This window comes from Hemitrygon akajei, chromosome 10 (assembly GCF_048418815.1).
Source record: "Hemitrygon akajei chromosome 10, sHemAka1.3, whole genome shotgun sequence".
NCBI lineage: Eukaryota > Metazoa > Chordata > Chondrichthyes > Myliobatiformes > Dasyatidae > Hemitrygon > Hemitrygon akajei.
Genome location: NC_133133.1, coordinates 118,114,066 through 118,128,565, shown reverse-complemented (window position 1 = coordinate 118,128,565; position 14,500 = coordinate 118,114,066). Strand labels below are relative to the sequence as shown.

The window sequence follows — 14,500 nt, the reverse complement described above, 5'->3', positions numbered from 1 at the left end:
AGCCTGGTTTTGTATGACTGTGAGAACTTTGATATAATTACAGAGTGTCCAGGAGGAGCAACAGCCCCTTGTAGCAACAAAGGAGTTTGTTCCGACGGCATGGGAGGGAACGGCCAGTGCAATTGCATAGTAAGTCAACGCTTTAAATGTATTACAACAGAAAGTCAAATAAGCAAACGGCTTACATTACAGCAATGAGTTGCTTAAAAGCACAGTAATGAGCTGAACATGATCTTACTCCATAACTCTCTCATCTGGTCCTAGTAGCACTGGGAAATTCATGTCTCTGGGGCATGTACACAGTGAAGATTGTAGTGTTTTGGTCATCTTGTTATTAGATAAACATTATTAAACTGGAAAAAGAAAAAAGGTGGGAATATGGCCGGAACTCGAAGGACTGAGTAAATGGGAGATTGGGCAGGCTAAGGCTTCATTCCTTGGAGCACAGGAAGATGAGGGGGGTGATCATAAAAAGCAGTATAAAGTCATGAGAAGCATATTTAGGGTGAATATGGATGTTCTTACTCCCCCTGGGCTGGTAATAAAGAACTAGACGGCTTAAGTTTGATGTGACAGGGGAACCTGAGGGGCAGATTCTTTGCACAGAGGACCCCAGAAGAAGCTGGTGAAGCAGGAACAAGAACATTATTTAAAGGAAATTCAGAGAAGTACATGGATAAGAAACGATTAGAGGAGTATGGTCCAAAAGCAGTCAGATAGAACTAGCTTGTCTTGGTCAGCATGGATAGGTTGGGCCGAAGGGCCTGTTTCCAAGCTGTATGACTATTATACCAAGAGGTGGGTTCACTGACAGAGCTGGTAATAGCTCTTGAAGAGTGGGACTTCTACACCTTTAGACTTCCTCTGGATTGAAGGGAGAAGGTAGAGGGAAAGGGGCTGGAGGAATATACAGTGCCTATAAAAAGCATTCACCCCCCCCCCCTTGAGAGTTTAAAATATTTTATTGCTTTACAACATTGAATCACTGTGGATTTAATCTTGCTTTTTTGACACAGACCAACAGAAAAAAGCTCTTTCATGTCAAAGTGAAAATGGATCTCTCCAAAGTGATCTAAATTAGTTACAAATATAAAACACAAAATAATCGAATTGAATTGACTTTATTTCTTACATCCTTCACATACGAGTAAAAATCTTTACATTATGTCTCTATCTAAATGTGCAATCATAGTAATTTGTAATAACTTACAATAAATAGAACAGTCAATGTAACATAAAAATGCACTCAAATCAGCGTGAGTTAATCAGTCTGATGGTCTGGTGGAAGAAGCTGTCCCGGAGCCTGTTGGTCCTGGCTTTTATGATGCGGTACCGTTTCCTGGATGGTAGCAGCTGGAACAGTTTGTGGTTGGGGTGACTCGGGTCCCCAATGATCCTTTGGACCCTTTTTATGCATCTGTCTTTGTAAACATCCTGAATAATGGGAAGCTCACATCTACAGATGCACTGGGCTGTCTGCACCTCTCTCTGCAGAGACCTGCGATTGAGGAAAGTACAGTTCCTATACCAGGCAGTGATGCAGCCAGTCAGGATGCTCTCAATTGTGCCCCTGTAGAAAGTCGTTAGGATTTGGAGACTCGTGCCAAACTTCAACCACCTGAGGTGAAAGAGGCGCTGTTGTGCCTTTTTCACCAGACAGCTGGTGTGTACAGACCACGTGAGGTCCTCGGTGATGTGGATGCTGAGGAACTTAAAGCTGTTCACCCTCTCAACCCCAGCTCCAATGATGTCAATAGGGGTTAGTCCATCTCCAGTGCTCCTGTAATCCACAACCTGCTCCTTTGTTTTTGTGACATTGAGGGAGAGGTTGTCTTCTTGACACCACTGTGTCAGAGAGATGACTTCTTCCCTGCAGGCTGCCTCGCTATTGTTTAAGATTAAGGCAATCAATGTTGTGTCGTCAGCAAATTTAATTAGTAGATTAGAGCTGTGGGTGGCGACACAGTCATGGGTTGATGGCATAAGTTTTTACCCCCTTCAAGTCAGTATGTAGATGCCCCTTTGGCAGTAATTACAGCCTTGAGTCTGTGTGGATAGGTCTCTATCAGCTTTGCACATCTGGACACTGCAATTTTTCCTAATTCTTCTTTACAAATTTGCTTAAGATCTGTCAGATTGCATGGGGATTGTGAGCGAACAGCCCTTTTCAAGTCCAGCCACAAATTCTCAATTGGATTAAGGTCTAGACTCTGACATGGCCACTGCAGGACATTAACTGTTGTTTTTAAACTTTGGCTATATGCTAGGGGTCATTGGCTTGCTGGAAAACAAATCTCCCAAGTCGCAGTTCTCTTGCAGACTGCATCAGGTTTTCCTCCAGGATTTCCCTGTATTTTGCTGCATTCATTTTAGTGTCAAAAAAAGCAAAATTAAATCCACAGTGATCCAATGTTATAAAACAATAAAACATGAAAACTTCCAAGGGGAATGAATACTTTTTATAGGCACTGTATCTCAACCCATCTATCCTAACTCCATTTATTCTTTGACTTCCTTAGAATGCCCATGTGAGAGGTCCTTATATATGCTGCATCTCAGTGAAGTTCAACTAACTTCCTACACCCTTTCAAAAAGGGCAAAGGTATTTCCTTACCCAGAATGAGTTGGAGACAGTATGTGGAATATGGTGTGCAGTTTTGGGCCCCTTATCTAAGAAAGGATGTGCCAGCACAGGAGAAGGCCGAGAGAAGGTTCACGAGAATGATTCCAGGAAGGAACTATTAACTTATGAGGAGCGTTTGAAGGCTCTGGGCTTGTACTCACTGGAGTTTAGAAAAATGAGAGGGGGATCTCATTGAAACCTACTGAATATTGAAAGTCCTAGATAGAGTGGAAGTGGAGAGGATATTTCCATTAGTGCAAGAGTCTAGGATCAGAAGTCAGAATACAGGGACATTCATCTAGAACCGAGATGAGGAGGAATTTCTTTAGCCAGAGAATGGTGATCTGTGGAATTCATTACCATAGATGGCTGTGGAGGCCAAGTCATTGGATATACTTAGAACAAGGTTGATAGGTTGATTAGTGAGAGTGTCATGGGTTATGCGGAGAAGGCAGGAGAATAAGGTTCCAAGTTCTTGACCACATTTATTTATTTATCTAGAGATACAACACAGTAACAGGCCCTTCTGGCACAAAGAGCCCACACTATCCCATTTCACCCATGTGACCAATTAAACTACTGATCTGTACATCTTTGGAATGTCAGAAAAAACAGGAGCACCCAGGGCAAACCCACATGGGGAGGCCGTACAAACTCCTTACAGACAGCGGCATGGAAAGAGCTAAGACATGAGACTCCAATTAGATTGCTCTTACAAAGAAAAGGCACAAAGTAGAGGGGCCAAATAGCCTCCTCCTGACTTTAAGGCTCTATGATTCTCATACACTTGTAACCTAAAATGCAAACGTAATCTAAGCAGTGTGGGTTCATTGTGCCAGAAGGTCCTGTTACTGTGTTGTATCTCTAACTAAGTAAATAACTGTGGTCAGGGACTTGGGACCCTATCCTCCTGCCTTCTCTGCATAACCAATGACACCCTCACTAATCAGGAACCTATCAACCTCACTCTAAATATCTCCAATGACTCCACAGCCATCCATGACCAGAGTTGCCTCTACTTCCTGAGGAGACTGAGGTCCTTTGGAGTGTGCAGGCCTCTCCTTCACATGTTCTACCAGTCTGCTGTTGCCAATACAATCTTCTATGCAGTGGTGTGCTGGGGCAATGGCATCAAATCAGGTGGTACCAACTGGATCAATAAACTGATTAGAAAGGCTGGCTCTGTTATAGGAGTCAAACTGGACACACTGGAGGCTGTGGTAGAACAAAGGACCCTCCAGAAAATTCTGGCAATTCTGGACAACGTTTCTCACCCTCTGCATGCCACCTTGCCTGAACAAAGGAGCACTTTTAGTAATAGACCAAGACAACTGCGCTGCTCCAAAGAGCACTGTATGAGGTCATTCTTACACCCAGCTATTAGGCTCTATAATGAGTTAACCTATAGCAGGAGAAGTGATGGCCCCTCCTGTTAGACTGTTTGAGGTAACTTATTTTTTATTCTTTCTTACTTCTCTTCTAATATTTGTATATCTGTGCACTTGTAATGCTACAGTGACGCTGTAATTTCCTTTGGGAACAATAAAGTATCCACCTATTTAAATATTACATCTTTATTATGGACAATCAGATTTAAGGAACAGTAATGACCATCACATTTGGTCAGGTCTCGGTGTGATATATCGGATATCAAGGTCACAGAGAAGGTGCAAAAGAAGGTGAAAAAATCGGAAGTTGTCCCGATTAGAAAAGTTGAGCAGCCAAGGTTCTTTCCTCTGGAAAAGAGAAAGATCTAATGGAGTTCACAGGATAGATGTGGGGAAGATCACTGGTGGCAGAAAATGAAAATTACACTGAAGGAAAAGCCACAAAGAAACCCAGCAAGGAAATCAGGAAAAACACTTCGATACTGAGGGGGATGAGAAGATAGAATAGGAGGCAGAACAGGAATGGCAGTGATGAGAGCAAAAGATTATCTTAGCTTAAGCTTCATTTATTTGTCACATTTACGAATCATTTAGGTTTTTAAATAAACAAGGCAGAGATTTATGTGGAAAGATTAGATTAGCTTCATTTCTCACAGCTACACAAAAATATATAGCAAATTCGGTCACTTGCGTCAAATCAAATCAGGGAAGTTTGTGCAAGCGTTGCCATGCTTCCGGTACAAACATGGCGTGCCCACATCTCACTAGCCCTACCACATGTGGGATGGAGCCAGAGCACCGGGAGAAGGTAGAAACTCCTTACAGGGAGCGGTGGGAATTGAACCCTGACTACTGGCGCTGTAAAGTGTTACACTAACCCCTAGGCTACTGTGCCACTTCAGGGGGAACCGCTAACAAATCAGGAGAAACCCATTTACTCTGAGGGTGGTGAAAAGATAGATCTGACACTAAAGGAGACTGGGAGAGGTGAATAGCAAAGGTACACACATTGGGTTACGGATAAACTCCGGGAAGAGATTGGTGACAAAGAACATACTGTGCATGGCCCAATTCACTTAAAGTAAATGGACTGAACCTGTGCTTAAGTACCAAGATACCATGGTGCTGGCTTTCCATGCTATCTGTTTTTCTTCTAACACTGAGAGAGGGGGAAGGGGATGGAGCTGAGGGAGGGTTGGAACTGACTAAGCAGGTTGAAGAGGTCATGCAATTTAAGTGCTTATTTAAAAGTCAGCCTGGCTTCCTGTTTTGACACTTCTCAATGAGTACATTCAGCAACAATCATTGTTTCACAAAGGCATGTGCAGAATGTACTATCTCAATTTTTGACGACTTTACACTTTCAATGCTGGTGAACCCTGAGTGTAGAACGTCAGCAGGGACCCAGAGCGGGAAAAAAATTGTTTGTGGGCACCTCAGCATTGGCTACACTGCTGGGTCAATTTGATTTACAGTTCTAAACATGTTAATAACCAACCCATGTTAATTCCTCACTACGTCAGCAGATTTTGATGTTAAATTTTGCAGGGTAGCTTTGGTGGTGTAGCCTGTGAGAAATGTGCAAAAGACAACACATTTGGACCCAACTGCACTTCTGGTGAGTATTATAATGTAGCAAAAGGTCAAGTAACAAATTAAACCAAGCATAATTATTGACATGGGCGTCAAAGTATGGGGATTAGAAACAATGGGGCATAGTTTTAAAGTGAGAGGAAGTCATTTTAAAGGGGATCTGAGGGGTAAGGTTTTACATACAGAAAGTCGTTGGGAACTGAAACGCACTGCCAGAGGAAGAGGTGGAATTAGATACAATCACCGCGTTTAAGAGGCACTTAGGTATTTAAATAAACAAGGCAGGGATAGTCCAAATGGAAAGATTAGATTAACTTTTTTGTCACATGTACACTTAAGCGTACAGTGAAATGCGTTATTTGCGTCAAATCAGTGAGGATTGTGCGCTGGGGGGCAGTTCACAAGTGTCTCCACGCTTTCAACACCAACATAGCATGCCCACAACTCACTGACCCTAACCCATACAGCTTCAGAATGTGGGAGGAAACCGGAGCACCCAGAGGATATCCACACAGTCATGAGGAGAACTTACAAACTCCTTACAGACAGTGGGGGGGGGGGGGGGGAATTGAACAGCGATCGGTGAAGCGTTTGCACTAACCGCTATGCTACCATGCTGCCCACAGATGGAATAGCTCCAGTGAACATAATATTTTTTTCTTCATTCCCTTCGGGTTTGCAGTGGTCCACAAACAGTGACACTACAGTGATTGACGATATGAAGGTTATCTGTTTAAGTTCGGAGTCTATAAGATGGGAGAAGCAACATAAAGCTTCCTGTGTAAATTGACTCAAGAATTCTCCTCTCTTCTGTTTTCAGTGTGTGACTGCCTTCATGGAGACTGCAACAGTGGAATTAATGGTGATGGGACATGTGCATGTTACTCAGCTTACACGGGAGATAAGTGCGACCAGTGTAGGTATTCCGCAAGGATTTCTTACATCACATGTTGTACAGTAAATAAACTCTTGTGTGCCAATACTTACTTTATCCTGGGAATGAATTAACTGCATCAGACAGTGTCTCAGGCTGATTCTGCTTCATGGATTTAGACAATGTGATTATATTGTGTACAGATTTTAGTGTCTGGGTGGTTAATTAAAAAAAAATAGCACTAGCGAAAGTCTTGATTGAGATTAAATTAACCACTTTATATTAATGTAAAGTAATTCTGGAGTCATATTCAATGTTCAGGAAAGCAAGGGAGAACTTTAAAAGTTCAAAGGTTCATTGTATTGTCAAAGTATGTATGTACAATACCACTCTGATAGTTATCTTCTCCAGATAGCCATTAACTACAGAAAGAGCATGAGTCTTGAGGGAAGAAAAGACATCAACTCCCGCCCCCAGCGCAAAAAACAGAAAAGAAACAGAACTCGTAGATCCCAAAAAATACCTCCTCACAGCAAAAAGCAACCATAATAACAATCCTTGACCCCTCACTCGCAGAAAAGAACAGTGACAGTAGTAACTAGTATCAAACTTGTTGAGTTTTCAGAATCAGAATCAGGTTTATTATCAGTTACATAGCTGTGAATTTTTGTTTTGTGGCAGCGATACATACAGTGCCTATAACAAAATATTCTCCCTCTTGGAAGTTTTCATGTTTTATTGTTTTACAAAATTGAATCACAGTGGATTTAATTTGGCTTTTTTGACACTGATCAATAGAAAAAGACTCTTTCACATCAAAGTGAAGACAGATCTCTACAAAGTGATCTAAGTTTATTACAATTATTAAACAAAGTAATTGGTTGCATTATTACTCACCCCCTTCAAGTCAGTATTTAGTAAATGCCCCTTTGGCAGCAATTAAAGCCTTGAGTCTGTGTGGATAGGTCTCTATCAACTTTGCACATCTGGACACTGCAATTTTCCCCCATTCTTCTTTAAAAATCTGCTCAAGGTCTGTCAGATTGCCTGGGGATCGTCAGTGAGCAGCCCTTTTCAAGTCCAGCCACAAATTCTCAGTTGGATTGAGGTCTGGACTCTGACTTGGCCACTCCAGAACATTAACTTTGTTGTTTTTAGGCCATTCCTCTATAGCTTTGGCTTTATGCTTGGGGTCATTGTCTTGCTGGGAAAAAAAAATCTTCTCCCAAGTCACAGTTCCCTTGCAGACTGCACCAGATTTTCCTCCAGGATTTCCCTGTATTTTGCTGCATTCATTTTACCCTCTACCTTCACAAGCCTTCCAGGGCCTGCTGCAGTGAAGCATCCGCACAGCATGATGCAGCCACCACCGTGCTTCACGATAGGAATGGTGTGTTGTGGTCATGTGTGGTATTTGGCTTTTGCCAAACATAGCATTTAGTCTTATGGCCAAAAAGCTCAATTTTGGTTTCATCAGACCATAGAACCTTCTTCCAGCTGACTTCAGAGTCTCCCACATGCCTTCTGGCAAACTCTAGCTGAGATTTCATCTGAGTTTAATTTCAACAGTGGCTGTCTCTTTGCCACTCTCCCTCCCAAATTACTGTACTGTGCAGAAGTCTCAAGCACAAATATAGCTAGGGTGCCTAAGACTTGTGCACGGTACTGTTCATGTCAACGTGGAGCGCAGAGTGAGCTTGTAAATCTGGCAGGAGCAAAGGGTGTTCGGTTTGGCGAGGGTGGAGTGCGTGGGAGGGGTGTGGGACAGGTGGCAGAGGAGTGTCAAAGGTTGGGGGTGGCGTGGGTACAGACTCACCCAGCTCTGAAACACCAGGAAAAGTTATTTATTTCCAAATAATTGGTTTAATTGATCATTACAGATTGTCTCTCTGGTGTTTCCCACTCCCTCCCCTCTCTCTTCCCCTTTTCCCAACCATGATTCCCCTCTCCATGCTCCCTTCCCACTCTCAGTCCACAATAGAAACCCATATCAGAATCAGGTTCATCATCACTCACATATGCCATGAAATTTGTTTCTACTTGTGGCCACAGTACAGTGTAATACATAAAATTACTACAGTACTGAGCAAAAGTCTTGGGCACATATATATAGCTGGGGTGCCTAAAACTTTGCACAGTACTGTATATAAACATCAAATTAAATAAATTGTGCTGAAAGAGAGCAGGAGAGTAAAAAAGAGAGTTTTATCCGAAGTTCAACTTTATGTCTTGTAACTACATTAACCAAGTGGCAATTGGTGCTCAGGTTGAAGAAGGGTCACTGCTAAGAAACGCTCCTCAGATCGAGGAAGGCCACAGCTACACATACAAGGAACATCTGGGAATTGGCAAGCTCATTCTAATAAGTGCCAGCATTAGCTCTCTCTTCAGCAGCCTCACCTCAGAGTCAGATTTCAGTCCAGTGGTTTCTGGTCTGACTTTCCAGTGGTGACAAGGAGGGCTGTACCACTCAAGGTGCCTTTTTTGAATGAATCTTTGGAGCAAGTTCTGTCTTCTTATATGAACACAGAAAACTTACATTCCATGTATTTCTTCTCCCCAATATCATGGTCAGTATTTCTCCTTAAACAATACTATAGTGTTTAAACACATTTTCCCTTGCATGAAAATGGCGGTCATGTTTTCGACTTCGTTTTAATGACTTCACTAAAAAGGTACACAATTATCTTTGTAAAACTCATTGCAATATCCAGAAGATACATTGCTAACTACAGAAAAACAAATTCCCCAACCAAAGACTTTTATAGCCGTAGAGCACTACAGCACAGAAACAGGACCTTTGGCCCATCTGTTCTGTGCTGAACTATTTTTCTGCCCAGTCCCATCGACCCACACCTGGACCATAGCCCTCCATACCCCTCTCACCCATGTACTTATCAAAATTTCTATCAAATATTGAAATCAAGTTCCATATCCACTTCCACTGGCAGCTCATTCCACACTTTCACCACCTTCTGAGTGGAGTTGCCCCTCAGATCCCCTTATGTGGGGTGACAAGTTACTGTAGTGGTTATTGTAACACTATTACAGTGCCAGAGACCTGGTTCAATTCCCGCTGCTGCCTGTAAGGAGTCAGTATGTCCTCCCTGTGGCCATGTAGATTTCCTCCAGGTGCTCCAGTTTCCTCCCACATTCCAAAGATGTGCAGGTTAGTCGGTTAATTGGTCACATGGGTGTAATTGGGAGGCGGGATGAGTTATGCCAGAAGGGCATCTTACCGTTCTGGATGTATATCTAAATTTTAAAAACATAAATTAAATTGAAAATAAAACTAAATGCTTCTCTTTTTACCCCAACTCATGACCTCTAGTTCTAGTCTCACCCAGCTTCAGTGGGAAAAGCCTGCTTGCGTTTGTTCTATCTATACCCCTGATAATTTTGTCTACCTCTGTCAAATCTCTCCTATGTTTCAGGGAATGAAGTCCTGAACTATTCAGCCTTTCCCTACAAATCAGGTCCTCAACAACTGGCAACATCCTGTACTTCCTGTGCTCTTTTAACCTTATTTATATCTTTCCTGTCCTCCAAGAAGATCACAACCTTGTCTTAGGGTTTGGAAATTTGTGGCCTCAATGACCCCGGAGAACTATATTGGCTGGAGTCAGGGCCTTGTGCTTTGACTCTTGGTAGGGTCTCCCATGCCAAACAGGTCAAAGGGTAGAGGCCAGATGAAGAGTGGTTCACTGGTCCTCAGTTCAGGGGTTCATCTGACTGGTCAAAAAAAAAAATAGTCTGAGATGAGCGTAGAATGAGATCCCAAAAACTAAAAAGCAGTTTTTCTTTACGGTGCTTTAGTGAGCCAGGAACACCTTTTACAATTGTTGTCTCTTCGGAATTTTTTTACAATAAAGTTCCAGAATTAATTAAGTGAATTTAATCCTCCAAACTTTCATAGTGTTCAAATTCCTATCGCCCAATCAATCACTCAGGTTCTTTGATTTCTAGCCCAGGGACAAAACCACTGTGTTTCCAAGCAGATTAACTTTCAAGAAAAGTCAAAATCAAAGTAAATTTCTGATCAAAATATGTGTTTACTACACTGAGATTCATTTTCTTACAGGCATTTATTGGAAAATAAAGGCATTCAATAGAACATATGAAAATCTATTCATAAACTAAGACTTTTAAACAACCAGTGTGCAAAAGAAAACAAATTGTGTAAATAGAAAAAACAAGAACATGGTACTGAGAGCATGAATTGTCAAGTCCTGTAGCTTGAGGGGATCAGTTCAGACTTGGGGAGAGTGAAGTTATCCATGCCGGTTTAGGAGCCTGATGTTTGAAGGGTAATAGCTGTTCTTGAACTTGTTAGTTTAGGACCTAAGGCTTCTGTACCTCCTGCCCTATGGTGGTTGTGAGAAGAGAGCATGGCTTGGATGGTGGGGGTCCTTGATAATGGACGCTCCTTTCTTGTGGCACCACCCTTTGTCGATGTGTTCAATGGCAGGGAGTGTTTTGTCTGTGATGGACTGGGCTTATCCTGAGTCCCGATGAAGGGTCTCAGCCCGAAACATCGACTGTTTACTCTTTTCTATAGGTGCTGCCTGGCCTGCTGAGTTCCTTCAGTATTTTGTGTGGTGCTTGGATTTCCAGCAGCTGCAGATTTTCTCTTGTTTGTGACTTTCTGTTCCTAGGCATTGGTGCTTCCACACCAAGCCATGATGCAACCAGGCAGGATACTCTCCACTGTGCATCTTTTGAATTTTGTCAAAGTTTCAAAATTTTAAATGACATGCAGAATCTTTGCAAACGTCTAAGAAAGTAGAGGTGCAAGGAGGTGAATTTTAAATCCTGGCTTAAATGCAGAGAGGCTGAAAGAGCGGTGGAGAAGTTGAGGGAAGGACAGCCAGCACTGATGGGGTGCGGGGGGGGGGTGTGATGTAGGTCCGCAAGACAACAGAAACTATGCAAGAATACTCATAATTCTGTATAACCATGTAACAATTACAGCACGGAAACAGGCCATCTCGGCCCTTCTAGTCCATGCCAAACGCTTCCTCTCACCTAGTCCCACTGACCCGCACTCAGCCCATAACCCTCCATTCCTGTATGGCAATACTGCTGTGGTTTCAACAAGTTTCTCTTGACCTTTCTTAAGCTATAGCGGCTTGTCGAGCGTTGCAGTGTCCTGAGAATACCAGATGCGCTGAGGATACAAAGACCGGAAAGTTGGCGTGTGACTGCTTACCTGGTCACGAGAAGTTGGAGAATGGACAGTGCGAGCGTGAGTGCTGTTTGTTCTATAATGGGGAGTAGCTTCATTCCCCTGTTAAAAATAATTGCCCTTCCATATGTTGGTACGTCTACTGGAAAATTAGTAAAACGGGTTTATCATTCTCACATGTACCAAGGTTCAGTAAAAAACTTGGTTTTGCATGCCGTTTTTATAGATCAACTCATTACAACAGAGCATTGAGGTAGTACAACGGAACAACAATAACAGAATGCAGAATAAAGTGTTACAGTTATGGAGAAAGTGCAGTGCGGGTAGACGACAAGGTGTAAGATCATAATAAGGTGGATTGTGAGGTTAGGAATCCATCTTATTGTACTAGGGAGCTGTTTAATAATGTTATAACAGCAGGATAGAAGCTGTCCTTTATCCTGGTGGCACATGCTTTCAGGCTTTTGTATCTTCTGCCTGAAGGAGGAAGCGAGAGAATGCCCAGGTTGGGTGGTGTCTTTGATTGCCTGCTTTGTTGAAGTATAGATAGAGTACTGAGTGGTGTTCAAAACTCTCTGTGGTTACTTATGCCCCCAGGGAGAGCAGTTGGTATACCAAGCTGTGAAGCATCCATACAGAATGCATTCTATGATGAATCAGTTAAAAATTGATGAAAGCCAAAGGGTTATGCAAAATTTCTTTAGCATCCTGAGGAAATAGGGGTACTAGTGCGCTTTCATTCCCATAGTGTCCATGAGCAGAATTAGGCCATTTGGCCCATCGAGTCTGCTCCACCATTTCATCATGGCTGATTTAATATTCCTCTCAACCCCATTCTTCTGCCTTCTCTCTGTAACCTTTGATGCACTTACTAATTAGAAATCCATCAACCTCTGCTTTGAAACAATGATTTGGCCTCCACAGCCTTCTGTGGCAATATATTCCACAGATTCACCCCTTCTGGCTAAAGAAACTCCTCTTCATCTCTGTTCTAAAAGGAAGACCTTCTCTTCCGAGGCTGTGCCCTCTGCTCCTAGACTGTTGGGAGGATCTCCACACCCACTCTGTCTAGGCTTTTCAATATATTCGGTGGGTATGTGATTGAATCGAGACAGGTTATACTGAGGAATCTGAATCTTTGAACCAACTTGACTTCAGAATCATTGATGCAAACAGCGGCGTGTTTTTATTTGGTATTTGTGCTAGAGCACAAAGTAATATAAACCCATACAAGGAAACTAACTGTTCTCTGAAAAGGTGCATGTTTCTCTTGATGTGTGGTAGATTAAAATTTAACATGACCTAAAGCAATAAATCCTAACTAATAGTAAACTGTTTCTTTCCTTTACCAGCAATTAATCCATGTCTCCGAAACGTCTGTGGTCCTAATTCTGTGTGTACCTACGTTGGCCCCAACGCTTTCACATGCAGATGTGAAGAAGGTTACCAGGGTGATGGCCAGATCTGCCAAGCCTTCAACCCATGTCAGAAAAATTTTGGGAACTGCCCCACAAATTCAACGGTTTGCCAATACGACGGCCCAGGAAAGGTTGGTTCTCTTCCTCGATTGCCACCAGCTTAGAGTCATGAAGCACTACAGCAGACCCTTTGGCCCGTCAAGTCATGCTGACCCGACCTGTTTTTTTTTGGCCTAGTTACACCTAACTGCTCTTGTACAACAGCTCTCCAAACCCCTCCCATCCGTCTACCTATCCAGCCTTCTCTTAAGTGTTGTAACTGGACCCACATCCACCATTTCCACACTCACACCACCCTCTGAAGAAGGTTCCCCTCAGGCTTCCCTTGAGTATTTCACCTTTCACCCTTGACCTATGACCTCTAGTTCTAGTCTTGCCCAACGAGAGGGGTAAAAAAAGCCTGCGTGTATCTACAAACCCCTTCATGTTTGCTGAGCATCTTCCCTCAAGGGCAGTTGGGGATGAGCAATGAATAGTGGCCAGTACTGCTGAGATCCCCAAAAAATTAACTAGTAAATGAAAATCTATTCACCTGCAACAATGCCATCAACACCGCTTCTATAAGGTGCCTCTGATTCAACAAAATATCCCGCAGCAGGTCATGGGGGCATTATAAAATAATATTTGATCTCCATGCTGCATAAGGAGATACTGTCAGATGTTACCTCTTCCTTCTACATCCCTAAGACGTGCAAGTTGGTAGGTTAATTGGCCACAATAATCTGACCCTAGTGTGTAGATAGGTGGTAGAATCTGTGGGTGGGTTTGGTGGTCTTCATAGGGAGAAAGATAAATAGAAGTTTATGGGGTATGTAGAAGGGAAGGGTTAGACTGATCGTCACAACCAGAATTGAGTTTAGTATCACTGACATATGTTGAGGAATTTGTTGTTGTATGTAAGTTAAATTAAATGAGTAGTGCAAAATGAGAGCAAAAATAGTGTTCATTGGTTCATTGTCCGTTCAGAAATCTGACGCTGGAAGGGAGGTAGCAAAAGACTGAGCATGTGCCTTTAGGCTCCTGTACCACCTCTCTGATGATAGTAATGAGAAGAGGGCATGTCCTGAGTAATGGATGTCGCCATTTTGAGGCATCGCCCTTTGGAGGTGTCCTCGATGAATGAACATGTGCCTTTAGGCTTCTGTACCGCCTCTCTGATGATAGTAATGAGAAGAGGGCATGTCCTGAGTAATGGATGTCGCCATTTTGAGGCATCGCCCTTTGGAGGTGTCCTCGATGAATGAACATGTGCCTTTAGGCTCCTGTACCACCTCTCTGATGATAGTAATGAGAAGAGGGCATGTCCTGAGTAATGGATGTCGCCATTTTGAGGCATCGCCCTTTGGAGGTGTCCTCGAT

General features: G+C 42.8%; 1 protein-coding gene across 2 annotated transcripts in view; it reads left to right on the top strand.

Moving 5' to 3' along the window:
- Window positions 1-14,500, top strand: part of stab2 (stabilin 2) — a 191,852-nt gene that overhangs the window by 17,909 nt on the left and 159,443 nt on the right. For both annotated transcript variants that reach the window (XM_073058832.1, XM_073058831.1), the window contains exons 4-8: window positions 44-129; window positions 5,560-5,629; window positions 6,425-6,520; window positions 11,598-11,723; window positions 13,016-13,212. In XM_073058832.1, the coding sequence (XP_072914933.1) occupies window positions 44-129; window positions 5,560-5,629; window positions 6,425-6,520; window positions 11,598-11,723; window positions 13,016-13,212 (575 nt within the window). The remainder of the gene's footprint in view (window positions 1-43; window positions 130-5,559; window positions 5,630-6,424; window positions 6,521-11,597; window positions 11,724-13,015; window positions 13,213-14,500) is intronic.